This window comes from Acomys minous (assembly GCF_964271855.1).
Source record: "Acomys minous genome assembly, chromosome: 3".
Classification (NCBI taxonomy): Eukaryota; Metazoa; Chordata; class Mammalia; order Rodentia; family Muridae; genus Acomys; species Acomys minous.
The window spans coordinates 21,865,497-21,892,338 of NC_140485.1; the positions used below are offsets into that span (position 1 = coordinate 21,865,497).

Below are 26,842 nucleotides of genomic sequence, written 5' to 3' on the forward strand. Positions count from 1 at the left end.
TCTACAAAGGGAATCCAGGACAGCCAAGGCTACACAGAGAAACCCTGTCTCCAAAAAAAAAAAAAAAAAATTCCTTTTTAGCTGAGCATGGTGGTGCATGCCTTTAATCCTAGCACTCGGGAGGCAGGCGATCTCTGTGAGTTCGAGGCTAGCCTGGTCTAAATGAGTCCAGGACAGCCAAAGCTAACACAGAGAGACCCTGTCTCAAAAACAAAACAAAACAAAACCCAAAAAAACAATCTTTGAGAACCTCCATACTGTATGGACAGAGGCAATGGATCTCTTGGCAATGGTGTTTGGCCAATAAAGAATCACTGAAGGAGGATTAGGAAAGGAAGCCGAGCCGGGTCACCGTCTCACCTGCACAGTTCTCCCAACAGCTCATCAACAAAGCGTGTTTGGCCACAGCTGCTACAGCCCTGGAGGAGGCATGGGAGTGCTCCAGCTGCCTCTGCCATACCCCAGCCTTGGTCTGAGTCCCTCCTATGCCTTCAGAGCAGTGTGGGTGGAGGCAGTGGTACTCTGAAGTACGTCATTGGCTGCACCCTTGGGAAGGGGAGATAAACCTGTTTCTGTTTTGATCCCAAGTGTGGGATGCAGAAGAGGGCAGGATGTTTACCCCTTAGATGTGAGAAAGCAGGATGTTTTTCCACATAGAAGTCAAACTGCTTCGTGGGAGAGCTTGGTGAAAAACACCCTTGAACATATGCCCAAAACAGGAGAGGGGGCTTTTGGTTGGGACTTGGTTTTTGGCTGTTAATCCTTGCACTTCAAGAGGCTCCTAAAGAGAACTGCTCCAGGGAAAGTTTCAAGGCTTTGGACTCCAGCTGAGGCTTGAGGTTCCAGCTGCTGCTCCTGGTTCTAGCAGCAACTTTGGTGGAATTGCTGGTCTGCTGAAACCCTGCTGACTACTCCAGGGACTTATATCCTTAAAGTTTCCTTGTAGTGCTCTTTAGTATCCTTTTCTGATTGTTTGGGTTAGTAGGGTTGTTAGAGAGGTTAGGCTCATTTAATAAGTTCATAATAAAATATAATTGATAAGAAAATTGAGCCTCCACCCTTCCACACTCACTGATTTCCTCACTCTGCCTATTTGTCTACAATAAAGACCAACAACAATTCCTTTCCTTTTGTTCCACTTTTTCTCTCTTATCAGGCAGGAGTGTGTGTGTGTGTGTGTGTATTTAATTTTTTTTAGGACAGGTCTCACTTTGTAGCCCATGTTGGCATGAAACTCATTCTGCAGCCTAGGCTGACCTCAAACTCTGAGCGTCCCTCCTGCTCTGCCCTGTTTTCACTGAGACCTATGGAGAACAACCACACAGGAAAGTCTGGGATTGCATACATCACAGTATTAGCAGTAAGTCTGTCTCTCAGTCATGGAAGTTTGAGAAAATGTGTTTTTTAGTTCTAAAAGTTCATGTATGTCTTAGTTTTCTAGCCGTTGGAATCCCCCTGGCAACACTGTTGTCTACCACATGGCTTCAGTGTGTTGTTCAGGAATGCAAAGAAAAAGATCTGTTATTTACCAGGACAATCTTCTACAATAAAAAAGAAGCCCTAGTATTCTAGTTCAGTAGTTTAAAAAACTTCTTGGATTATGGAAATTCCATTAATTATGGGCGGAACCTTCTAGCACAATATTGTTTGCTTTGTAGATTATGAGTGCTAATGTTTATTAAATCTTTTTTTTTTTTTTGGTTTTTCGAGACAGGGTCTCTCTGTGTAGCCTTGGCTGTCCTGGACTCACTTTGTAGACCAGGCTGGCCTCGAACTCACAGCGATCCGCCTACCTCTGCCTCCCGAGTGCTGGATGTTTATTAAATCTTACGTTGGAAATTCTGTTGCCTTCCATAGGAATCCTACCAAAGCAAGTTTACCCCCCACTTCTACAAACGAGGAAACGGAGACAGCAAGAGGTTGTTAGCTAATGTGCCCCCAAATCTAAAGGCAGGTTTGTTTGCTTTTCGAGAGGACAGGGTTTCTCTGTGTAGCCTTGACTCTCCTGGACTCACTTTGTAGACTGGGCTGGCCTCGAACTCAGAGTGATCCACCTGCCTCTGCCTACCCGCCCGGCTTCCAAAGGCAGTTTTAAACTGGCATTATAAACATTAAGTGAAAAAATATCTGGACACAAACCTGTATAAGCATAATGCTTTAATTCCACACCCTGTCCCTAACTGGGCTTCTGAACAGCCCTGGCTGTCCAGGAACTCACTCTGTAGACCAAGCTGACCTCAACTCAGAGACTGGCCTGCCTCTCTCTGCCTCCTGAGGAGCTGGCACTAAAGGTATGCGCTGCCACCACTTAGGATTCGGCTTCAGTCCACCTACCCATGATGTCATTGCTTACCTGCCACAGGGGCATGAAAGGACAGACCGTCCAAGTGGCTCCCCCCCCTCCTCAGCTTCTTCTCATTCTTCCTCTGCCTCCCTCTGGGGTGCCCCTCCCCGCTTCCCTCCTCCACCCCCCATGCTCATTTGATAAACTCTACAACATAATATCTGGCTTCTGGTATCTTTATTACCTTATTGCCTTAATTATTAAATATAAAATTGGCGCACGTGACTCGGATACGAAATCCAGAGGGCCATTCTGTTGTCTAAATTCCTTTCTCAAAACACTGTCCTGCGCCGGGCTTGCTCTTCCATGACTGGAACCCTTTATATTAAACTCCATTCTAAATCTCCACTCATTCTCGTCCTAACCCGTCACTGCCCTGCCCTCAGACCCTGACTCTAAGCTGAGACAAATTGCTGCTGCTTCGCTCTCTCTCGGGACCTGGAATGCAGGTAATTTACTCTGCCGCATGGCTGTACCTCCCCCAATGGCGCTGTTTGCAGTAAATCGGGGTGTATACCGGTAGACTGTCTTTGGCTGGATTAACCTCTCTGCCCCTGGTGCTGCCTGCTTATTTTTGGTAAGCTACATGTAAATCTCAACACCCACCCCTCCTATTTTTGGTAAGCTCTCCATAGGCCTGGGGTTACCAAGCGCAGCTTTCCTCTGATTGGGCTGGGTATCCAAGCCCCCGGAATGTGCGTGTGGCTGCAGATGGTCTACTTCGTTTCCGAGGGAGGCCAGTGACAGCCTATGCCGCCTAGGGATAACTGCTGGGTCCCTTGCAGTCCCCTGGCCCTCTGGCTGTGTTCTGTGGTCCATCAGCCGCGTGCACTCTCCCACATTCTGTCCCTACTTCCCCGACCCCACCCAGGGCGTGTCTCTATTTGGTTTGTTCCTGCTGTGCAGGCTACACAAAGCTGGGATGGAATGGGGGCTGCAGCAGCTCTGCTTCCCTGTCTGTACTGCGCTCAGCCACTTCTGAGTTTTTACAGACTCTTGGTTCTAAATCTGCCACTACACAGTAATCGCCGTGTTGCCCCTCCGCTAGCTTCCCGCTGCGCTCTGGTCCCGCCCCCTTCCCACCACAGGTAAGCCAGAGATTCAGTGGATAAGCGCAGGCGTGGCTCCCACTCAGGAGCCCAGCCTGCACCAGACCCCGCCAGGCAGGCCAGGGGCGGAGTTAACCTTCTCCACGCAGTGACCGGCGACTGGCAGCTGGTTGTACCCTGGTTCTAAATGTTTCTTATTTCAGAGTAATAAAGGTCTATTCAAATTAACAAGATAAATACTGTTTCTCCCACCGGGCTCCTGCAAGCTTCCTGGTCAACTGATCTGTATAATGTTCTGCTGTATTAACATTCATTTGCTTACAATGTTAAAATTTAATTCGCTGCCTTAAAACATGTTTAGCCTAAAATTCTAAATGAGAAGTTATTAATCATACAAGAAACTGTTCTTCTCTCTGTGTAACTCCTAGTTTTAATTAAGGTCTTATAAATGATCAAGTCCTCTAAAATGTTCAAAAAATATTTTAGTCATGCTAATTAATATTTTCAAGGTCAAATATAGAATGAGAGCACAACATTTTATTTTATGTTTATAAAATATAGTTTAGAGCAGATAAATAGATACAAAGATCGCTTACCTCAAATATGCTAACCCTCAAACTTGTCAAACCCAAATCTGAATATGGCTTTTTTTGTTTGTTTGTTTTTTGAGATAGTTTCTCTGTGTAGCCTTGGCTGTCCTGGACTTGCTTTGTAGACCAGGCTGGCCTCAACCTCACAGTGATCTGCCTGCCTCTGCCTCCTGAGTGCTGGGATTACAGGCATGGGCCACCATATCCAGCTTTCTGAATATGGCATTTAACATGCATGAATCTCTCATAAAAACAGAGACTCCCAGATCATAAGAGTTTCAGGTCTCAGAAGACGTGGACACAAATGCAAGTGACTTCAAACCTGAATTGTGGTTTCTGGCCATAGAGCAAAACTGCTCCCAACCTCTGCTAGGATTCAGCTGGTGGACAAACTGTTCACCCGGAGAATCATTATCTCACGTTGCTGAACACAAGGTGAGGTCAGTCTTTTCCATGTTCACCTTCCACAGAGACAACCTCTTGTCCTCTGTGCTTGATGCAAGACTGTCTCTGCCCATCATGCCATGCTGCCACAGGAGACAACTGAGACACTGTCTGTTTACTGAGATATGACTAACTAGTCTTTTCTGTCATTTTTATTAATACATAGATTCCTTTATGTTACAATTTATCCTTCTCAGGTCTCTGATCACACTGACGATTAAGCTGATGATGTTTAGCTTGATAGCTAGAAAACAGACAATCAGTTCCTTAGCCCAGAGTAATCTGCCATGTTAGTTCATTGGTCAATTCAATAGCTAGTTACAAGTACTAGATACTAGATCTCTTATTTAAAAGGGCAAACAGGTTTCCTTACTCACAGACCTCAGGTTAAAATAAACAGGCTTCAGATACCTTCCCAGCCCTCTTTATATGCAGGAGAACAAACTTTCATTTATTTATTTTTGGTTTTTCAAAATAACCAGCCAATAGCTTTGGCTGTCCTGGACTTGCTTTGTAAACCAGGCTAGCCAAACTCACAGCTATCCGCCTCCTGGGTGCTGGGATTAAAGACGTGTGCTACCATGCCCGGCTACTCTCTCTCTCTCTCTTTTTTTTAAAAGATGTATTTATTTTTATTATTTATACAATGTTCTGCCTGCACGTATGCCTGCACACCAGAAGAGGGAAACAGATCCCATTATAGATGGTTGTGAGCCACCATGTGGTTGCTGGGAATTGAACTCAGGACCTTTGGAAGAACAGATAGTGCTCTTAACCTCTGAGCCATGTCTCCAGCCCCCTATTGCCTATCTCTAAGGATGGGATTTTTCTCCCTTTTCACTGGTTTTGGGACTCCCCAGTTGCCACCTTTCTGCACCCAACACCAGCTGACAATCCCGGTCTGCATGACTGGCTGTTTCTTCTAACTTACAACTAGGACTTTTTCACTGGGTGAAACCGCTGCTGCTGGCACCACCATCGCTGCCACCACCAACACCACCAATGCCCATGAAAAACAGTCCATTTGCTGCTTCTCCAGGCTCCTCTGGTATGTCTTCTGAAGATTTCAAATCCCTATGTCCACATTAAGGGCTTCTAGGCTTACATGCCTCTGCTTCTGCAACCAAACTTGGACAGATCCAAAACTAAAATCTTTTAATTACTGCCAGCAATAGGGTAAAATGGAAGGAAGTTCCCGTATCCAGACCTTTTCTTTGCTCTCCCATGTTGAAGCCTTTCCTAGGGTAAAATGGAAAGAGGCTCCCTATATCCAGACCTTTTCTTTGCGCTCCCAAAATTTTCACACATTGTCAGCTGCCACAGCAACTGCAGTAGATTCTGGGTGACAAGTTCCACAGACAGAGGCTTTAACTTCAAAGGAAGGGGGTCTCCTGGAAGTGGTTGTGGAACTGTTGTCTGGAGAAAAAATATTGAGCCATAATTCTTATGGCAATTAATCTATTCTACTCCTCTTCTTATCTACGAGATGTTCCTGATAGCCTAGGCTGAGATTTTTAGCAAGAAATTGGATAAGAGACCATCCCTTGAGATGGAGTCACTAGCTATGACCTTATCTCCGGGAGAACCAGCACTTTACTTTAAAAATCATTTATAAAATTACAAAATAGTATTATTGATGAAAACTTTCCCAACAACAAAATTTCATATGGTTATACATGTGTTGTCAGAAGTGGGTTTTGGTATATGGTTAAGAGAGCCTTAAATAAAAAACTAAAATAGTTTAAAATCACACCTTGAAGATTCACAGAAATATAGGTTAGATACTACTGACCATAAAAATTTTTAACCTGTTCCTGGAATTATGCCATTTGCCTTGGATAATTTTATACTTTCCTGTGCCAAGTAACAATGAAGTTATCTGTCCTATCCGTGACTGCTTCACTATGCACAGCTTCTGTGTTCTGTTCCTGATTGCTTCACTGAACACATCTTCTAAGAGTTGTTAAGATTTGTTTCATTGTGTATAAATATCCTTGCTTGAGAGCTGCAAAATACACTCAGGTTCAAACTGCCTCTGTGTTTGTTTCTATTTGTCACCGCCAAATCCTTACCCACCTAGTCGTCGAGGACCCTCACCCCAGGCACCTCCACACCTGGTTGGGATGGTCCGTGGCAGTCAGCATTGTCTCAAGCTTTTTCTCTTTGCTCTCCCTTTAAAGTATCAAATGTACACCTAAAGGGAATTTTCTCCCTAACCTACTAACTTTGTCTTATGCCCACAATCTATGGTCCAGTATCCTGCCAGACCTCCTACATCTGGGACATTGTCAAAGCAGCTACCCACAAGTGCTGCCGTCCAACCTTAGAAATCCTGCCAGCTGGACCTGCATTGCCAGTTGCAGAGGTTCTCAGACCCTGGACAGCAAATTCAACAGCCTGTTCTTGTTCTTCCGGAACGTGGCCAACATTTCAGCCGTTTAAACCCCCTATCGCCGCCCTACCATCAGCAGGAAGTTGTTAAAATGATTACTTTGCCCCATATCCATTTGCAAGAGGCTGAAATGGTGTGCTCCAGGCCCGGGACAGACAGCTCCAGGTTCCCCCAGCACTCCTCGGTCCCTGTCTGCTGCAGGACATAGCTGACACAGCCTGCCCTCCACCTTAAACTTTCAGGGCAGAACTTTTCCTTCCTCTTCACCATATAATTTGGACATTTTGTTGCTATTGCCTTTTTTTCCTCTCTTTTCTCCCTTACCTACATTTATATATTTTAACTTACCTTATATAAAAATAATCCAACGTTCCTCATTTTTTAATTATAGGAAAAGGTAGGAATGTTAGGGCTCTGCTTCAGTCTGCCTACTTGTGATGTCATTGCTTACCTGCCACGGGGACATGGCCCTGCCCAGGGCCATATAAAAGGACAAACCGCCCATGTCCCCCTCCCTCTCCTTTCTACTCACCTTTTTTCCCCCAAGACAGGGTTTCTCTGTGTATCCTTGGCTATCCTGGACTTGCTTTGTAGACCAGGCTGGCCTTGAACTCACAGTGATCCACCTGCCTCTGCCTCCCAGTGCTGGGATTAAAGGCATGTGCACTCTCTTCCTCTCTCTTCTTCCTCTTCCTGTCTCTGTCTGGGGTACCCCTTCCCCCTTTCCTTCTCCCTCCATGCTCATTTAATAAACTCCTCTACAATATAGTATCTGGTATCTGGTACCTTTATTACCTTATCATTTTATCTTACTGCTATTAAACATAAAAACCACCACTTGGCTTTTATTTTTTTTTAAAGTAGGAGACAAACAGCTTTATTTCTGAGTTCTTCAGGTAGTATATAACTTTCAATGCAACCCTCACAGCATCTTGCAACACTTTTCCCCCCTTTCAGTCTTCAAAGAATAAAGTCCAGCTAGAAGAGGTTAAAAGCCACTCCTGGCGCAAACCCTAACCCTCAAGAGTTTAAAGTCCCCATTCTGGAGACTACACTGTTGAACCGCAGGCCAGTCGGGCCGACAACAGTGCGCGGCACCCACCAGCCTCGTCTACCTCAGGCCCGAAACCGTCCGTCAGCACGTTTAAAGGAGGTCAAGATTTAGTTTCTTCAGGGTCTTTACTTGGGAACGCCCGTCTATCCGAGAGGAGCCTCCGGCTCGCCGCCCTCCGGCCTGCGAAGGGTCCCACTGAGAGGAGCGGGCGGTCAGAACGCTCCTAGGTCCCGACAGGGCGGCGCGGGGTCTCCCGTCAGCCTCCGCACCCAGGACCGCGCACCCAGCCTCGCGCCCGGCGCGCCCATCCCCAGTCTGAGCTCACCTAGCCAGCCGCGGACCAGCGTCGGGCTCCGGCTCCCGCCTAGTGCAGCCCCTACGCAGGTAGGGGGTAGAGGGACGAGCGACTGCTCGGATTCGATTGGTTGCCCGGCTGGTGGGCGGGGTTTCTGCAGGTGGTCTCTGCGCAGCTAGCCACGTACGCTGCTGGGGGAGGGGGCGACTAGTTCCCGCTCTGGGTCTGTGGACCATGCGGTGGTTTTTTGCAGTGCTGGGTACGGTATCGCTACATATGTCACGCCATATGTAACTCTCTGGGGCTTTTTTTTCTGGTGGTCCTAAGCTAAAAAATAATTGATCTGATACAAAAGCTTGTTTCTGTAAGGAGCGAAGATTCCAGAAGACTAGTGCTTGTGATTTCCCTGCCTTCGGGGCTAGGAAACAGCATCTTCCCAGGAACAGCTAGGAGTTGGCACACTGAGAGGAGAATCAGAGTTGCTCTGCGGGTAAAGTGTACCATCTAGTCCAAGGGTACTCAGGGAGAAAAGTAAGGGAAAGGCCTCTGAAGGACGCTTTGTGCTCAAGGGCTGGCGTCTGACACTCCCCAGCCACCCCTCCCCCCCTTTTTTTTGAGACAGGATACCTCTCTGTAATAGCTGGTAGGATTCTGCTTCAGTCTGCCTACCTGTGATATCATTGCCTACCTGCCATGGGGGCGTGGCCCTGCCCAGTATATAAAAGGGCAGACCTAGCTCGCCCTCCTCTTCTTACTCTTCCTCTCTCTCCTGTCTATTCTTCTGTCTGTCTGTCTCTCTCTCTCTCTGGGGTATCCCTGCCCCCTTACCTTCTTACCCCATGCTCACTTAATAAGCCTCCTATAATCTAATATCTGGCACTTGGTGTCTTATTATTTTATTGCCTTATATCTTATCTTATTTCTCATACATAAAAATAGCCTTGGCTGTCCTGGACTAGCTTTGTAGACCAGGCTGGCCTCAAACTCACAGACATCCTCCTGTCACTGCATCCTAAGTGCTGGGATTAAAAATCGTATGCCATCAGAACTGGCTAGCCATTTTTTAAGAATATTTTTTTATTTACTTTATGTATATGAGCACTCTTATCTGCATGTACACCTGCATGCCAGAAGAGGGCATCATATCCCAGTACAGATGGTTGTGAGCCACCATATGGTTGCTGGGAGTTGAATTTAGGACCTCTGGAAGAACAGCCAGTGCTCCTCACCGAGCCATCTTTCCAGCCCTGGGCTAGCCATATTATTACGAGTTAAAAACTAGGGGCTGGAGAGATGGTTCAGAGGTTAAGAGCACTGAATGCTCTTCCAGAGGTCCTGAGTTCAATTCCCAGCAACCACATGGTGGCTTATAATCATCTATAATGTGATCTGATGCCCTCTTCTGGCCTGTAGGTGTACACGCAGGCAGAACACTATACATAATAATAAATAAATAAATCTTTAAAAAAAAAAGAGTTAAAAACTAATAAAATAGTGATGAAGAAACCTGATGTTGGCCTCTGAAACATGAACATGTACATATAATGCACATGCAAAAACATATGTACAGCTGGGCGTGGTGGTACACGCCTGTAATCCCAGCATTCGGGAGGCAGAGGCAGGTGGATCTCTGTGAGTTCTAGGCTAGTCTGGTCTACAAAGTTAGTCCAGGACAGCTGGGGATACACAAAGAAACCCTGTCTTGAAAAAAAAAAACATGTACAAGTAACATTATAGAAACCAAGCAAGTTGTATTTATGTGTTAGAAACATATATGCATGTATATACCAATTAAGTAATTTTCATCTACTTAAATTATACAGAACACAAAAACCAAAAAAAGCATTGATGTTTTTATTATACACTCAATTGAAGTTTTTCAAATTACAGAGTTCAACACCAAAACAAAGTAAAAAAAAGAATCATATTAAGTTGCTATTCACTTGCATTGTTCTCTGCTAAAATTCTGACATAGGAAAACAGATTAAAGACACATGAGTAGGCTCAGTGCACTTCTAAAGGCTTACCATGCAACAAAAACTGTGTTTATCCATAGAAAAGAAAAGAACCAGGAGTAAAATGAAAATAAAATACTGCGCTTTTACACAATCAATTTGGAAGATTTTGGAAGAATGTTTACTATGCTCACCTGCAGCGCACATGCTCTGCCGGGCAAGCTTGGCACAGTAGCCCTCAGTAACTAACTGCTCAGCTCCTCCTCCGGCTCTAGCAGGACTAACACAGGACCCCACACAACACCCTCTGTGGCTCTCGTGCTGACCTTTTCTGGGCATGATTCTTGGGAAGCACAGCCATTTCCTTCCAGCTTCTCTCGTGCTCTTCCTGTCTTCCTTTATTTGTCCCCAGCCTCACACCTGCTGTTATTTCATTCTCAGTAAAGATCCCTGGCACAAAGCAGGCAGCCATTCTTCTCCCAAGTGTTGCCCTCATTGGCTGAATTGTGATTATAAAGTGACTAGATCTAAAATTCTCCTTAGCTTATGATCATATCCCCTAAAATGCAAAAAGGGCGATGATGCCTGATTTAGAACATAATTCAATGAGTTTAGATGTAATATATACTGGTCCAAAGCTTTAAAATATCTCCTCTTTTCTATTATTATTATTATTTAAAATCATAAACATTGTAAACAGTCTATTAAACATTTCAGTAGAAACCCTGTTACCCTCCATTTTATTTAGTGAGTTCAGAAAGAACAAAAGTGACACTACGTTCCCTTTGGCAGATGTAAATTCATGCCATGTACACATGCACTATTAGACAGTGTTGTAGGCCAATCAGGTCCCATGAAAATTCCTGCTACTCTTATGAACACACCGTGTAACAAATCAGGAGGAAAAAAAAACAAAACAAATCAAAACCCCAAAACCCTGCCAATCTCTCAGGACAGCCATCTCTGTGATTTCAGACCCCTCACCCCCACTGCTCCACAGCTGACCCACCCTCAGTGACCACAGCAGCAGGTGGACGACACACACAATGGGGAGCAGGGAGGCTGCTGAAGGCAACAATAAAAAGGGAGTTAATGAAGCTGCTTCAGATCCCTTGGTCATGGATGTGCTGACTCTGATAATGCAACTGGTTTTCTACTCAAAAGGAAAAACCCCAAAATACCGGACAGTCTAGTCACCTACTGCTCTTTTAGCAAGGTTTAACTGCATGTTTTTTAAAAAGAGAAGTTAACAAAATACTGCACTTAAAAATGAATAACCAAAAAATTATTTTAAAAAATACTATTGTTTTGTTCTAACTATGGATGACAGACCTACTAGCTCTGTAGAATCCTTTTAGCTTTTTTTTCTTTTTGGTTCTTCAAGACAGGGTTTCTTTGTGTAGCTCTGGCTGTCCTGGAACTCGCTTTTAGACAAGGCTGGCCTAGAACTCAGAGATCTGTCGGCCTCTGTCTCCTAAGTGCTGGGATTAAAGGCCTGTGGCACCATCACCTGACCTCCTCTTAGCATCTTTATCCGCAAATATGGATGAGATAACCTAAAACCAGAGTGTCTGACTTGGGTGAAAACCAGTCCTATGAACTAGAATAATGAGCATAATGACTTAAAAGTTGTATTACGGGGAGTGGTGCGCATGCCTTTAATGCCATCACTCAGGAGACAGAAGCAGGTAGATCTCCGAGTTTAGGGCTAGCCTGGTCCACAGAGCGAGTTCCAAGACGGCCAGAGCTACAGAGAAAAACCCTGCCTTTTCCCCCTCTTTCTTTCTTTCTTTCTTTCTTTCTTTCTTTCTTTCTTTCTTTCTTTCTTTCTTTCTTTCTTTCTTTCCTCTGTGTAGTCTTGCCTGTCCTGGGTTCACTTTGTAGACCAGGCTGGCCTCAAACTCACAGCGATCCACCTGCCTCTGCCTCCCTCCCGAGTGCTGGGATTACAGGCACGCATCCCGATGCCTGGCTCAAAAAACCCTGTCTTTAAAAAAAAAAAAAAAAAGAAGTTGTATTACCTGAATAATTTCAATGGTGAGGTACCAAAAAGGATAAATATTTCCCACAGCACCATAAGTTTTTTTTTTATAAAATACTATTTTAGTTAATACACAATCTCAAGATTTTAGCCTATCATACATACTAGGCATAATCTCTTTTTACTAACAGATGCCCTATAAGCATAAATATCACACGAAAATGATGTTTTACTGAAGTATCTGTAGGCTATATTTACATGGTCACTACTCTGCGATATCCACTGAATACTAGTAAATTTAAGGGCCAGGAAAAAAAATCAATTGGCCATTTATACTATGGTCACAAATTTTAATTGCCAAAAGAATATAATAGCAAACAGATATACTTTATGGCCAAATTATCTAAAATTAAGTATGACAAATTAAAAAAACCACAAGATTGAATCTGCCCAATACCCAGCATGTTCACAGATCTTCTACAACAGTTAGTGTGTGCTAGGCCACCTTAGTTTAACACTGGCCTGAGCAAAACATAACCGAGAGCACACTCTGCATTCCAAAGCTAAGTGTAATTTAGGTGTATGCCCATCTCGCATGGCTTGTCTCTTGTGATGTCTCTGCATCAAAGCAGAGAACTGAGTCTTGGCTTTATTAGAAATCATTAATGTTAGAATAAACCCGCTATAAAACATTTATAACAAAATAAATATTTTTCAGTTCCTCCACATTAAGTGACATATAAATCATTAGCATTTTATAACATTAGCTTCGGTCATTTTGGGGGCACCCAAACACACTGTACAATCCTGAGTAAAAAAATTAGTGACACAATTTCTTGGGGATCATTCTTATCAAGAATCAAGAAGAAAACACGTAAACCAAAACTTACAATGATCCCCATTTCTGTCAGAAGTACCATGAGTTCTTTTCACTTTGGTAAGTTTATAAGTGTAAACCATTTATGTGGAAAAGTGAAACTTAACAGAACTTTGCTAGGATGTCTCCATCACCTTTTGACACTGACACGATAAATAGTCTGAGAGTAGCGAGCAGGAGGACCGGAACCACAGGGCTACCGCGTCAGCGTGCACTCGGCAGTGCAGGACGCACGGGGTGGATGGAAGCAGCTTACAGGCCAACAGCCCTTCGTTGCCTGCGACAGAACAAAATGGGAAAATTATTTTTCAAAATGGACTTCACTAGACCTTCCTCCAAGGACATCTACAAAAGGCCACATGAAAAGATGTTTGTTACCAATCCCCAGGGAATCCCAATCACACTTTAGAGATAGTACTTCGTATTTGTTTGGAGGACTATCTTATGTATTTTTAAAAATGGAAAAAGTGCTAGGTGATGATGGTGCACGTCCTTAATCCCAGCACTTAGCAGGCAGAGACAGGCTGAGCTCTGAGTCTGAGGTCAGTCTGGTCTGGAGACTGAGTTCCAGGACAGCCAGGTCTTCACAGAGAAACCCTGTCTCAGAAAATCAAAAACCAAACCAAACCAAATAAAACAAGACCAAACAGAAAAAGCATTGCTGAAGATGTGGACAAACATTAACTCTTGCTTACTAAAATGAAAAGATGTATTTGCTATGTAAATGATCTAATGATCAACATGATTCAGCAACTCTACTCTGAGTATATAATCAGAACAACTGGGAGCGAGAACCACATTCCGTATTCCAACACTCACAGTCACAGCAGCGTGTTCCTATCAGTGCCTCAAGCGCCTGGTAACAGGCTAACAATATACTATTGTAATAATAAGATCTATAACAATAATGCCATGTGGTAGTATACTATAGTGTATTCAGTGTAACATATACTAATAGCATCACCAGTCAGAAGTGATAAGGGTCACTTTATAGCCACTAAAGAAACAACCCATCAAGAGGACATCACAATTCTAAATGTGTATTCACCAAACACAGGTGCATTCCATTTCACAAAATAACTACTACTAATTCTAAAAGGTTTAACATAGATTAACCCAACATAGTAACTTCAAGACTCCACTCTTACCAACAGTATGCTACTGACATATAAACAGATATACACATAAACACATCAATACGATAGAATTGAGGACGCAGAAATAAGCCCATGCTCATACAGTTCCTTGATTTTTGACAAAGAAGCCAAAACTACACACCGGAAAATATACAATATGTTTAAAAGGTGGTGCTGGCCAAAATGGACAGCTACAAGTAAAAGAATAAAACTAGATGCCCACCACAAACCCTGCACAAAACTCAACTCTAAATACACAAAGGATTTCACACAAATCCTGATACCGTAATCTGATTGAGAAGAGAGTAGGAAATACACTTGAACATATAAGGACAGAACAGGATTTCCTGAACAGGACCTCTGTAGCACAGACATTAAGAACAAAAATTGAACATGGGACTACAAGACAGTAAAAAGCTCCTGCACCACAAAGAACACCATCAATCACATTGAAGAGGCAACCTATAGAATGAGTAAAACAAAACAAAATGAAATGGACCAAGAAAACAAATAAAACAATTAAAAATTGGAGCACAGAATTAAATGTAGTCCTCATAAGGAGAAATACAGCGCTGGGTGTAGTGGTGCACACCTTTAATCCCAGCACTTGGGAGGCAGAGGCAGACAGATTGATGTGAGTTCAAGGCCAGCCTGGTCTAAAAAGAGAGTCCAGGACAGCCAAGGCTGCACAGAGAAATCCTGTCTTTTTTTTTTTTTTTTGAGAAATCCTGTCTTAAAGAAAGAAAGAGAGAGAGAGAGAGAGAGAGAGAGAGAGAGAGAGAAATATAAATGGCTAGAAATATATATTTTTTAATGTTCAGTATCAGTCATCAGGGAAATGCAAATTAAAACTACTTTGGAATTTTATTCTATACCAGTCAGAATGGCCAAGGTCAACTAAAATTCAAGTTAAAAGAAAAAAAAAACATATAGAAATCTAGTGCTTTATAAGCAAACTGAAAGATATGATTAATTTTCTTAAAAATCTAGAACAGAGGTATCCTGCAAAGATATGAGGATGCTGTTCCTAGACACCATAAGTTTTTAAACCGCATTGTCACGTATAACATATTAGCACAGTGACTGTTGACCAGGAGGCTCCAAAGGCTCTGAAAACAGTTGACGTCACTGCAACTAGACAATAAGACCGTGTTACTGGAGACAGCACACCCTTCAGGTGTCTCTCATACTGATAAACCTGCAACTGATCTGGAAGGTTCCTCCAGATCACAACTGTCTGTAAACTCTAAGATCTGGCACCCTCACACAGACATACATGCAGGAGAAATACCAATGCACATAAAAGAAAAAAAAAAAAGAAAGAAAAGCTAAATGATAGTTAATTATATACTGTGGATTTTTAAATCAAATATTCTTTAATACAGTCTGGAAAACACATTTATCTTAAAGATACTCGTGATAAGAAGCTCTAAGAAGTACACCACTTGGAAGGGAAATCCATATTCACAGAAGGCTGTCTTTTCATAATTCTACACACCTACGACGTCGATCACATGAAGTCTCAGTTTCTGCTGCAGCCTGGTGAGGACAGAGGCCAGAGCAATTTGAGGCTCTGATATTTTTATACTTTGCTTCACATCGTTTGCAAAGGACAACCAGAGTTTGCCAAAATCTTCAGTTGAGATCTTTAATGGTCTGAAAATAAATTTTAAAATGAGTCTATGTTGACAGTAATATAATGATGCTGAACAAACACATTTCACATGGCTTATGGAAATTAAGTATGTATTACACATATAATACATACATATTATCCACTATAAATCTGGGTCCCGAGATTTATGCTTTTAAGCCAGGTTTTAGAATGCTGAGTGTTGTCTTCCAACCTGATAAAGTTCCTGACAGTGGAAGATTTAAACTGCACTTTTCCTTTTAATAATACATTCAATTTTGTCTTTGAAATTTCTGTCAAAGTGATGTATAAGAGAATGAATATAAAAAACTTTAAATAGATTAGCCAAAGAACTTAAGACTCTGTTAACAACACACACACACACACACACACACACACACACACACACACACACACACACACACACGATGGAATAGCTATATGTTGATAATGCCAGGAACACCTGGGGTTAGAGGCAACTTTCACATTCTATTTATATTTTTTATAACATTTGAATTTCTGATAAGTACACATAGACATATTGTTTAAAAAACATTTAAAAGATACAGAGTTTAAAGATACAAAACTGTGTTGCATATATACTGTGTTCTTCAAACTGTGAAGAAAGGGTAGGAAAGTGCTAACCCTGAAGTGAAGGCTGACCTAGGGCTCGCTTTGTAGCCTAGTGATGCTTGAACAGGTGACAATCCTCCTGCCTCAGCCTCCTGACTGCTGACATTATAAGCATGAGCTACCATACCTGGCTTATAAGAATATAAAGTTTTAAAAATATGTGTATATATGCATCTGTGTGTGTATGTACATGCATGTATATATATGGTCACAGGGGCCAGAGTGGTGCTGGATCTCCTAGAGCTGGGATTACAGAGAGCCGTGTGCCACCTGCTATGGGTGCTAGTCTGGAAGCCGTCTCAGCCACTGAGTCAACTCTCCAGCCCAAGATTGTCTAATATTTAATCTTATACTTCCTAATAGCTAGCATAGTGTCTCTAGCTTAAAAAAAAAAAGAGGGGGAGGGGGCATACTGGATGAATAACAAACGTATCAGAAAATATTTACCTAATAAAATCTAATAATGATAAGTTCATGGAAAATTCCAATTGAACAGAATGTGTATCCACCGTCTGATAATTTATAAAACCAGAGAGCGTCCCCTCTACAGAAGGGTATTCCATCTGGACACTATATTGAAAGGATTTGGTGCTTTCTGGTTCCACCACAGGCAAACAGCATCCAGGTTGCTCAATGATCTGTCAATGAAAGTAATAAAAATACTGAAGAAAGCATCAATAAACTGCTATATGAACAATAGCCTTCTACTTAAATGATAAAGTACTAATGCACGTGAGTGTGGGAAATTAACAAACCACATTATGAAAACCTCTAACAAAAATTCACTAAAACAGATAATACTGTATAGGTCAAAACTATCTTAACAGATTAGTATTATAGCTACAACCGGTGTATATATATTTTAAGGTTATTAAATTCTAATCTGGCCAGGCGGTGGTGGCGCGTGCCTTTAATCCCAGTACTTGGGAGGCAGAGGCAGGCGGATCGCTGTGAGTTCGAGTCCAGCCTGGTCTACAAAGCAGAACAGCCAAGGCTACACAGAGAAACCCTGTCTTGAAACAAACAAACAAACAATCAAGCTCTAACCTGGCACCAGAATTCTTTTACTCATAGTGACAAACCCAGTGTCTGTGTGCTCGGCAAGCACCCGTCCAGAGCTCCTACCACCCGAGTCTCATATTTCTGTTGAGAGCTTAGCCTTTAGCGGCTGAGCCGTCTCTCCACGCCTACCCACTTGATTCTAAGCTAGGAAACTTAAAACAATCATACAGATGCCTTCCATCCTCACTCTCAATCCCTACTCAATGCTGCTGGCTGAATTCAGGCAGGGGTTTTGTTGGGTTTTAAAGGTCTACAAGTAAGCTGCTACCTGTCTGCCCTGGCCAGTAGCCCGGGCAGTAGCTCATTCAACACACTGTAGCTCACAGAAGAAAATGCCTAGTTCAACGACACAGGCCTGTCAAATGTCACAGCTGTGCCAAGGACACTTATAGCACTACAGACAAACCAACTTTCACAAGTCGCCAGAGCACCCTTCCAGAGCTAAGGAAGAGAATTTCGCCTGAGTACTGAGTACAGAATGTGAAATCAGGGAGAGAAAGAAAACTGTGTATGTTTACCCAGAACATTATTCTTCTTAATGTTCTATTGGTTTTGTTAAATAATCTGAAACAGTCTCAGTGAGTAGGACACTGAGTGAATGTAGCACTTAGCGCATGAAAGAGACCACAGAGAACCTGAGAATACCAAGAGAACAGGGCCTGCACTGAATGCTACAAGCTTTCTACAGACATCAGCTAGTTAACTCCTTCTAGGAACACGACATTAATGTCCTTGTTTTCAACAGCAGGAAACAAGTAAAAGCAGCTAAGGACTCTGACCATGTAACATGGTGAGAAGGGCACAGAAGCGAGAGTCAATGTATGTATTCACTTCACCGTGTGTCCTCGGCTAGCATGGAACACACAGATCCTCCTGCCTCTTCTCCTGCGTGCTGGGTTTAAAGGTGTGCACACCTACATTCTTTACTATGGTCTATAGAAACTCACTTTACGGTCTTTTTTTTTTCCCCTTCAGGTTTTGAGACAGGGTTTCTCTGTGTAACAGCTGTGGCTGTCCTGGACTCCCTTGTAGACCAGGCTGGCCTCGAACTCACAGAGATCCACCTGCCTCTGCCTCCCGAGTGCTGGGATTAAAGGTGTGCGCCACCACACCGAGCTCAACTGTCTTCTTAAATATAGTATTTTCTTTAGAGTCAAGTATCCTGAGCCCTGTTTTTAGGGACGAAAAGAAGATATGGAAGCAATTCATAAGGCACTAAGAGCCAAAGACAGAAACACTCACTAAGTGTTACTTACTTAAGGCAGAGATGATATAGTATACGTTGTCTTACCTTGAAATTTTCCACAGGAGAAATTTCTAACTGAACACCTGTCAACTCTGAATCAGTCTTACTCGTGACTGACCAGATCGTCAATAAGCAATCATCCTTCCAGATTTTGTGAGAAGACACCGATACGGCTTCATCACTACAGATTTCCATGAGGCTTGAATGCCCGCACTCAGGAGTTTCTTCCAACAAAGAAGCTAAACTGATTTCCTGGACAACTGAAGTTGCAGAGGATGAAGGGGGGTGAAAAACTTCCATGTTGTTATCAGCAAACAAAGACGGTGCAGGCAAGCTGACACTTGAGGGTTTTTCAACTAAGGGCAGCTCTGAGAGAGACTCAGAACCCACAAGCTCTGAACCGAGTTCAGTGTCTCCTCTGTCCAAAGTATTCAGATCGCCATCATCGCCACCAGGCACCTGTGACAAAGGGCTCAGGGTGGAGGAGGTGTGGTTAGAAGCACTGGTTGTCTTGTCACTTTGGGCTACCTTGAATTTTGATTTCCTCCTGAACTTGTGAGACACGACATCTGCTTTTCCCAACTGCAAAAACAAAATACAGTAATACTAAAAATACTTTACTAGTCATGAGCTTTAAATATCATCTTTCAAATGAAAAATATATTAACACTAGGAAGATGTAAAGCAAAAATTAGTAAAACTCAGATAAAAAAATTTTAAACCTTAAAATTCTGATAGCTATGTAACATAAAGCTATCAGCTAAATCTTACCTCTGATTTAAAAACATAAACAGAAAAAGAGGTAAGGTCAAAACTCAGTTGTAATAATTCTAACAAATGTTGTTTGGTTTCCAAATACTACATTACAGGATTGGCCAACCTAGCTATGTTTTTGTTTCCAGAGCTATATATAGAATCTCAAGTTACTCCTGACTACAAAGAAGACCTGAGTCTGTTTTAATAATCTAATAATTGTGATTTCATGGTTTATGCTAGTAAGCAGAGAAGAAAAACTGGGTTGACTTAAAAAACGGAGTATCAGAAGCTGACTAGGAAATACATCGGGAAGAATTCCATAATTAGGATGCTTGCCAAATTTGCCATCACTAATCTAACTGAAGAACAGTCTGTGAGGCTATACGCAGAGCCACAGATAGCCCACTCTTACTGACAATATGCAATCCAGCCCTCAGAGGCCTCTTTCATCTGCCCTGGTTATTCTTGTTCACTTATGGGGCCCCTTGGGCCTGTGCTAGCCGACTGGACTTCAGAGAATAACTTACTCAAGAGGGCTGGACTCGTCCCCTCGGTGGTATGAAAACCATGTCACTGGCAGCCCTAGAGCTGGAAGATGAAGGCTGCGAGAGCATTTCCTACCATGCACTGATGAAACCTAGCTCTTGGTACCAGCAGAAGGCACAGAGATTCTTATAGGAATGTGATGGATAACTTACCAAATTGATTGTATTTTCTGGTCCTAGCCCAACAAATAACGATGATGCCAGCAGCTGCTTTTCTTTCTCCTCTGCAGACTGGGTAAGGCCTTGAGTTTGGTCCTTTCTGGCTGAGGCTTGCTCTACATTCTCCATTGCTGCACCTTCTGCAGGAACATGCAGGGCTTCCGTTTTCTCTCCAGTTCCACTCTCCTTCTTGGGGAGATAGCCCTCTTTACCCCATAATTTCTTTATACCTTCCAGCTTCAAGCTACTTGTCCTAAGGAGTTTAAGAAAGTAAGCCAATTTCAATAATTGCTGAATAGTTAGATCCTTGATATGTTTTTGTTTTTTATTTTTATCCAAGACAGGGTTTCTTTGTGTAGCCTTGACTATCCTGGACTTGCTTTGTAGACCAGGCTGGCTTCAAACTCACAGAGATATGTCTGCCTCTGCCTCTGCCTCTGCCTCCCAGAGTGCTGGGATTACAGGTGTGCACCAATGTGTCTGCCCGGTCTTGATGTATTTTTTAAAAACATATTATGCACTGGGCAGTGGTAGCACACACCTTTAATACCAGCACTTGGGAGGCAGAGGCAAGCGGATCTCTGTGACTTCGAGGCCAGCCTGGTCTACAGAGTGAGTTCCAGGACAGCCAGAGCTGTTGCACAGAGAAACTCTGTCTTGAAAATCTAAACAAAAAAACCAACCATATTATGCCTTTCAAAAAACAGCTTTCATAATGGGCAGTGGTAGGGTACATCTTTAATTCCAGAACTCTGATCTCTGAGTTCAAGGCCAGCATAATCTAAAGAGTTCCAGGACAGCCAGGGCCATACAGAGAAACCCTGTCTCTAAAAACAAAACCAAGAGCCAGGCGCATGCCTGTAATCCCAGCACTCAACGGGGCAGAGTCAAGTGGATCTCTCTGAGTTCGAGGCCAACTTGGTGTACAAAGCAAGCCCAGGACAGGCAAAGCTACACAAAGAAGCCTTGTCTCGAAAAACCAAAAGCCCAGCTTTCATGTTAATTCCATAGGCCAGAAGGAAACCTAGATTTAAAAAATTTATGTTCATCAGACCTAACTTCCTCCTTCCCTCTAGCAAAATAACTTAGATCACCAGAACTCTAGGCTAGGTTAAAAATCGCAGATCATGTAATTGTCATTTAATTACCTGAGTAAGTTACAAAAGAAAAGAATGGTTATAGACCATTCTTCTCCTCTACTTACTTTTCAAAGATACCTTGACCTTTAATTCTTAGTCATATAATGAGATCAAACTTCAATTCATAAAATAGTAATATACAGGCACAAAGTCATTTTAAAATCCATTGAGAGCAAAACATTCAAATTTGCACCAATACATAAATATATTTTTAAAGATTTATTTATTTATTATGCATACAGTGTTTTGCCTGCATGTACACCTGCACACCAGAAGATCTCATTATAGGTGGATGTGACCCAGCCTGTGGTTGCTGGGAATTGAACTCAGGCCCTTTAGAAGAACAACCAGTGCTCTTAACCTCTGAGTCATCTCCCCAGCTCCCCATAAATATTTTTAGTAGAAAATGTTTTATTAATGTTAGCACTAATTACATGTTTAATTTTTAGAAAAGTGATATAAAGACTAGTCTGGAACAGACTGATAGGAGCTCTTTTGTCTTTTTTTTTTCCTTTCTTTTCTTTTTTTCCCCCCGAAACAAGGTTTCTCTAGTAGCCTTGACTGTCTTGGACTTGCTTTGTAGACCAGGCTGGCCTTGAACTCACAGAGTGCTGGGATTAAAGGTAGGCGCCACCACTGCCTGGCTTCTTTGTATTTGTAATTACATCTATCTATCTATCTATCCATCTATCTGCCATAAGTTTTACTTAAGTGCCACAGCCCATGTGTTGAAGCCAGAGGACAAATTGCAGTTCTTTCCTTAAATCACGTGGGGCCTGGGCACAGGTACTTTTACCTGCTAAGCCATCTCAATGGCCCAGACTTTTTTTTCTCTAATTATATCACCCCTTTCCCATGTGCTTTAATGAAGGACCCTCCTTTCCGCTCCAACCAATCAGAAACCACTTAATCTAGATGTTCTAAACTTTTCTTCTTCCAGTTTGCTTTGAAAAAACTTACTTTACTGATACAATTAAGTGTGATTCTACTTAGGAAGAAATATATTAATAATTCGTATCTTAAAAAAAAAGAGGCTAGACTTTATTTGGCATACAATTCCAAGTTACAGTCCATAATTGCAGCTGGTCAACCATATCCACAGTCCAGAGAGAGACAAATGCCCTCTACCGACTGCTCCCTTCTGCTCTCATCCAACTTTCTCCTGTCCAATATAGGAGGGTGGGCCCTCCTATATTAACCAGCAAGCAAGAAAATCCCCACAGATACAAGCCCACAGGCCGACTGAGCTAAAGAATTCCTTAATTGAAACTCTTCATAGGTTGTAGCGAATTGACATTTAAATACAGTCACTGCAGGTATCAAATGGTTTTTCTGAGCAGCTGTAAAGACAATCTCCAGCTATCTAATAGCCGCTGAGAAGACACCTGGCTGTGCTTGCCACAGGCAGCTCTATGAGTGGTCATGAGAGCCTGGGAAGAGCCTGGGTATCTCTAGGGTGCTCAGAAGCAGCGACTCCAGGGGATGTGTGAGCAACCAAAGTGGTTATACTACTACATGTCTACTTTAACCAAAACATTTCTTTCACCTACAAAAAAGTACTCAAATTCAGAATTCAATTTTAGTTTGGGTTGTTTTATTCTCTAAAGGCAAACAGGTACTGTGCTGCCCCACACAGACTCAGCTGCTGGGAGCCTCAGCCAGGCAGAGCTTATCTCAGAACCCACCAAAGATCGAGCTCTTCCCAGTGCAGCCCATTCAATGATGCTGAGCAGATAAAGCCTGGGCTGGGAGGTGGCTCAGTGCATAGTGTTTGTCATGTAAACATAAGGTCTGGATTTCAGACTCCCAGCACCCACACAAAAAACGAAGTAGGTGCTGTGATATCAGCACGAGGGAAGGCAGAGACAGGAACCCTGGATAAAGAATGCTATGGAAACTGGCCAAGTGAACTTCAGGCTCAGCAAGAGGCTCTGCCTAAGGAAATAAAGACTAAGGCGATCAAGAAAGATGCCAAAAGTTAGGCTCAAGCCTTCACAATTCACCTGTCCACATGTGCACCACAGGCGTGCACCCACACTCATGTATACCAGATGTGCACACGCACAGTGTAAAAGTTCTGGCCACCCATTTTAGCCCAGCTTAGAGTAACTCTTAAGGTCATTCTAACAGCGCAGATGCTGTCACGGACATGACTTCATCTCCTCCTCTGTCCAAACTGTTTCTCCCCACTTCTTTCCACAGGTATGGCTGCAAAAGGCATTCCTAAGAATTCCGCACACTCTGTCACTGTAGGAGTGGGAGAAGGGGCCACAAGAACCTACAGCTTATTCTCAATTATTGCATTTACTTACACACACCTATTATCAACATAGAGTTTATGTCTCAGCCAAAAGCCTAAAAGTGGCAATGCACATAAGAACAGCACATGCCCATTTCACACACATGGGGAAAGTCAATCAAAGCTGTCTATTTAAGCCACCTTTGCCTGGATTTGGAATTAAGCCACAGTTTTCTATACTGTGCCTTTGTAGTATTGTAAATCAGACCATGAAGACACAAATGTTAATTCTAGGCAAGAAACTGTCAAAAGATTAAGGTTGTACTTTACCTCAGTTCTAGAATTTCCACCTGAGGTAGAGTAATGCTTAATAATGGGCTTCCAAGTGAATTCTAAATTGGGCTTGACTTTATTCTCAGCTAAGCCCTAACACATCTTTATTATTTTATTTTATTTTTTATTTTTTCTAACACACCTTTAAGCCAAGAACTTTTTCCATTTGTTGTAAACAGGTGATTAAGATATGGTTCAGCCAGCCTTACACACACCTTTAATCCAAGAGCTATCTGTACACAGGATTTAATAAGGTTAATCCTAGGCAAGAGGCGGAGCAAGAAACCAGCTGATGGGGACTAAAGAGTAGGAAGGACTTTGAGTTGAGGGGCAGTTAAGACAGTGGGTAGAAGTAGAAGGAGTTTTTGGTCTTTGGTGCGTTAGCTCTTCGGCTCATAGCTCTCTAGCTCCTCAGCTCCTTGGTCTTTGGCTTTTGGGGCTTTGAGCTAGCAAGCCTGTGCCCTTGGGAGTTTTGGCCTTTTCCTCCTGGGCTGTCAGCTGAGCTAGTGAGCCTTTGGGGCCTTCTCTATTGGGACATGAGCTGAGTAGGAAGTTCAGTTGGTGCTTTCTCTGCCTCTCTGAGCTAGCAGGTTTTCACCACAGCATCTGGCTCCTGAGTATTGGTAAAACAGAATGATCTGGGATTTTCTTTTCTTTCTTTCTTTCTTTTTTTTTTTGGTTTTTGAGAGAGTTTCTCTGTGTATCCCTAGCTGTTCTGCACTCTTTCTAGACCAGGCTGGCCTCGAACTCACAGGGATCCACCTGCCTCTGCCTCCCAAATGCTGGGATTAAAGGCGCACGCCACCATGCCCAGTGAGATTTTCAATTAAAACAACAATATATATTGATGTTTTGTTTGCATGTACAACTGTACATCAGAAGAGGGCACTGGATCCCACAGCTTGTTATGTGCTGCCATATGGGTGCTGGGAACTGATCAGGACCTCTGGAAGAGCAGCTGAGCCAGCTCTCCAGGTCCTCTATCAAGACTTTAAAAACCACTGTCCTGTTCCAAATTAGTGCACCAGCCATCTCTGCCTTTTCCCTACGCTGGTGCCCTTTCTGCAGAATGGTGTATTTAAAACTGCTTCACTTTCACTAGTCTCTCTAATTTGTTATTATCTTATTTTCAGCATTCACCTTGCCAGTTACCACACACATTCTGAATATGAAAAAATGTGTGAACTGTGATCTTCTCTGAAAACTTCAATACATTCTTCATGTTCTGTTTCTAAATAAAAAAGCACAAGTAATGGATATAAAACAGTAAAGAATTTATAAGGTCAGCCCTCGCATCCCCCTGAATGCTGTTCACTTTATAGTCTTTCTCCGTGGGCCTGAAGGGTCTCTGTCTCTACTTGATGCTTTGTTCTGTGTGAGACACTACAAAATCATCACCTCTCCCATCACAACCCACAAACCACACCTGGGATGCTCAAATTAGATGTCTAGGAAAGAAATTAAGAATGTTAGGCCAGAAAGGGAAATGGATAAAAAGTAGAATTAGAACTCCTGCCATTTTATACATCATATCACTCTTTTTTTTAAATGTACATTGGTGTTTGCCTGCATATATGTCTGTGAGGGTGTCATATCCCCTGGAACTAGAGGTACAGAGAGTTGTGAGCTGCCATGTGGGTGCTGGGATTTGAACCCAGGTCCTCTGGAAGAGCAGTCAGTGCTCTTGGCCTCTGAGCCACCTCTCCAGTCCCTATCATATCATTCTTTATTCATCATATCTATATTATTCCTGGGGAATATTTTATAACTACTTCATTGAAAGAGTAATAAATTATAAGTATGAAAATAAAGTGACTGACTTAATACAAGAATTCAAAATTCAAATGTCCCTTATAGTTGTCATCCTTAAGTTCTCATTACATTTGTACTTAAAACATTTGAATTTTTAATATATATTATATATTTTATATATTTTAATATAAATTATATATATATATATGTATATATATATTTTTAAAGTTGGGCAGTGGTGGCACATACTTTTAATCCCAGTATTCAGGAGGCAAAGGCAGATGAAGCTCTGAGTTCAAGGCCAGTCTTGTCTACACAGTGAGTTCTAGGACTGCCAGGTCTACACAGGGCCTTCCCCTTTGTTCCTACAACCTGACAGCTGGTGCTATGGAGGAGAACAGTTGTAAATCTGGCTCAACAAATTCTTATGCATGATGTGGCACTGGTGGGTTTTCGTTGTGGTTGGATTTTTGAGGCAGAGTTTTGCTCTGTCTGTCCTGGAACTCATTCTATAAGATCAGGCTGGCTTTGAACTCACAGAAATCTGCCTGCCTCTGCTGGGATTAAAAGCATGTACCACCACTACCACTAAAAATTAAAGTATATTTAACAGAATAATAACTGGCCCCAAATAAATATACAACTGTGTCAGCAATTTTCAAAGTGGCCAAAGAATCCCTGAAAACATTTGGGGGGGGGGGCATGACCGCCAGTGTGCAGGTATGCTCTCATTTACATGCATGCAGAGGCCAGAGGACAAGGTCAAATGTCTTCCTGTCTCTTAACTTTATTCCCTTATGACAAGACTGAATTGGAAGCTGTCACTTTAGTAGGCTGAGTAATCAGCAAGGCCCCAGAATCCGTCTTCACCACCCACTACTGGGGTTACAGGCATGCACGTAGGCGCTGGGATTTAAACTCGGGTTCTCGTGCCTGCATAACCAGTGCTAAGTTCTCTCCCCAGAGCCTCTGAAAGTATTCTGAGCAAAGAATAGAGCTTCCTCAGACAATGCCAGTCTTTTTTTTCTTTTGTTTCTTTTTTTTAAGACAGGGTTTCTCTGTGTAAGAGCTCTGGCTTTTCTGGAACTCTCTCTGTAGACCAGGCTGGTCTCAAACTCAGAGATCCACCTGCCTCTGCCTCTTGAGTGCTGGGATTATAGGCGCGCGCCACCACAGCAAGGCTTCAGTCAGTTATCTTATTTCATGCTGATCTCTGTATCTGTCACTC

General features: G+C 42.7%; 2 protein-coding genes across 4 annotated transcripts in view; both read right to left on the reverse strand.

Moving 5' to 3' along the window:
- Positions 1–8,300, reverse strand: part of BLVRA (biliverdin reductase A) — a 28,773-nt gene extending 20,473 nt beyond the window's left edge. Inside the window, exons 1-2 of one of the 3 annotated variants that reach the window (XM_084775278.1) lie at positions 8,199–8,274; positions 361–546 (exon numbers count right to left, since the gene is read on the reverse strand). The gene's annotated coding sequence lies outside the window, so the exon portion shown is untranslated. Of the gene's footprint in view, positions 1–360; positions 547–3,211; positions 3,329–8,198 lie in introns of those variants that run through there. The other 2 variants (XM_084775277.1, XM_084775279.1) reach the window with 2 other exon arrangements.
- A 1,706-nt stretch (positions 8,301–10,006) lies between these two features.
- Positions 10,007–26,842, reverse strand: part of AP4E1 (adaptor related protein complex 4 subunit epsilon 1) — a 68,590-nt gene continuing 51,754 nt past the window's right edge. The window contains exons 17-21 of the mRNA XM_084775280.1: positions 20,146–20,404; positions 18,737–19,273; positions 16,831–17,021; positions 15,616–15,773; positions 10,007–13,258 (exon numbers count right to left, since the gene is read on the reverse strand). Of these exons, the coding sequence (XP_084631406.1) occupies positions 13,098–13,258; positions 15,616–15,773; positions 16,831–17,021; positions 18,737–19,273; positions 20,146–20,404 (1,306 nt within the window). The 3' untranslated portion in view covers positions 10,007–13,097. The remainder of the gene's footprint in view (positions 13,259–15,615; positions 15,774–16,830; positions 17,022–18,736; positions 19,274–20,145; positions 20,405–26,842) is intronic.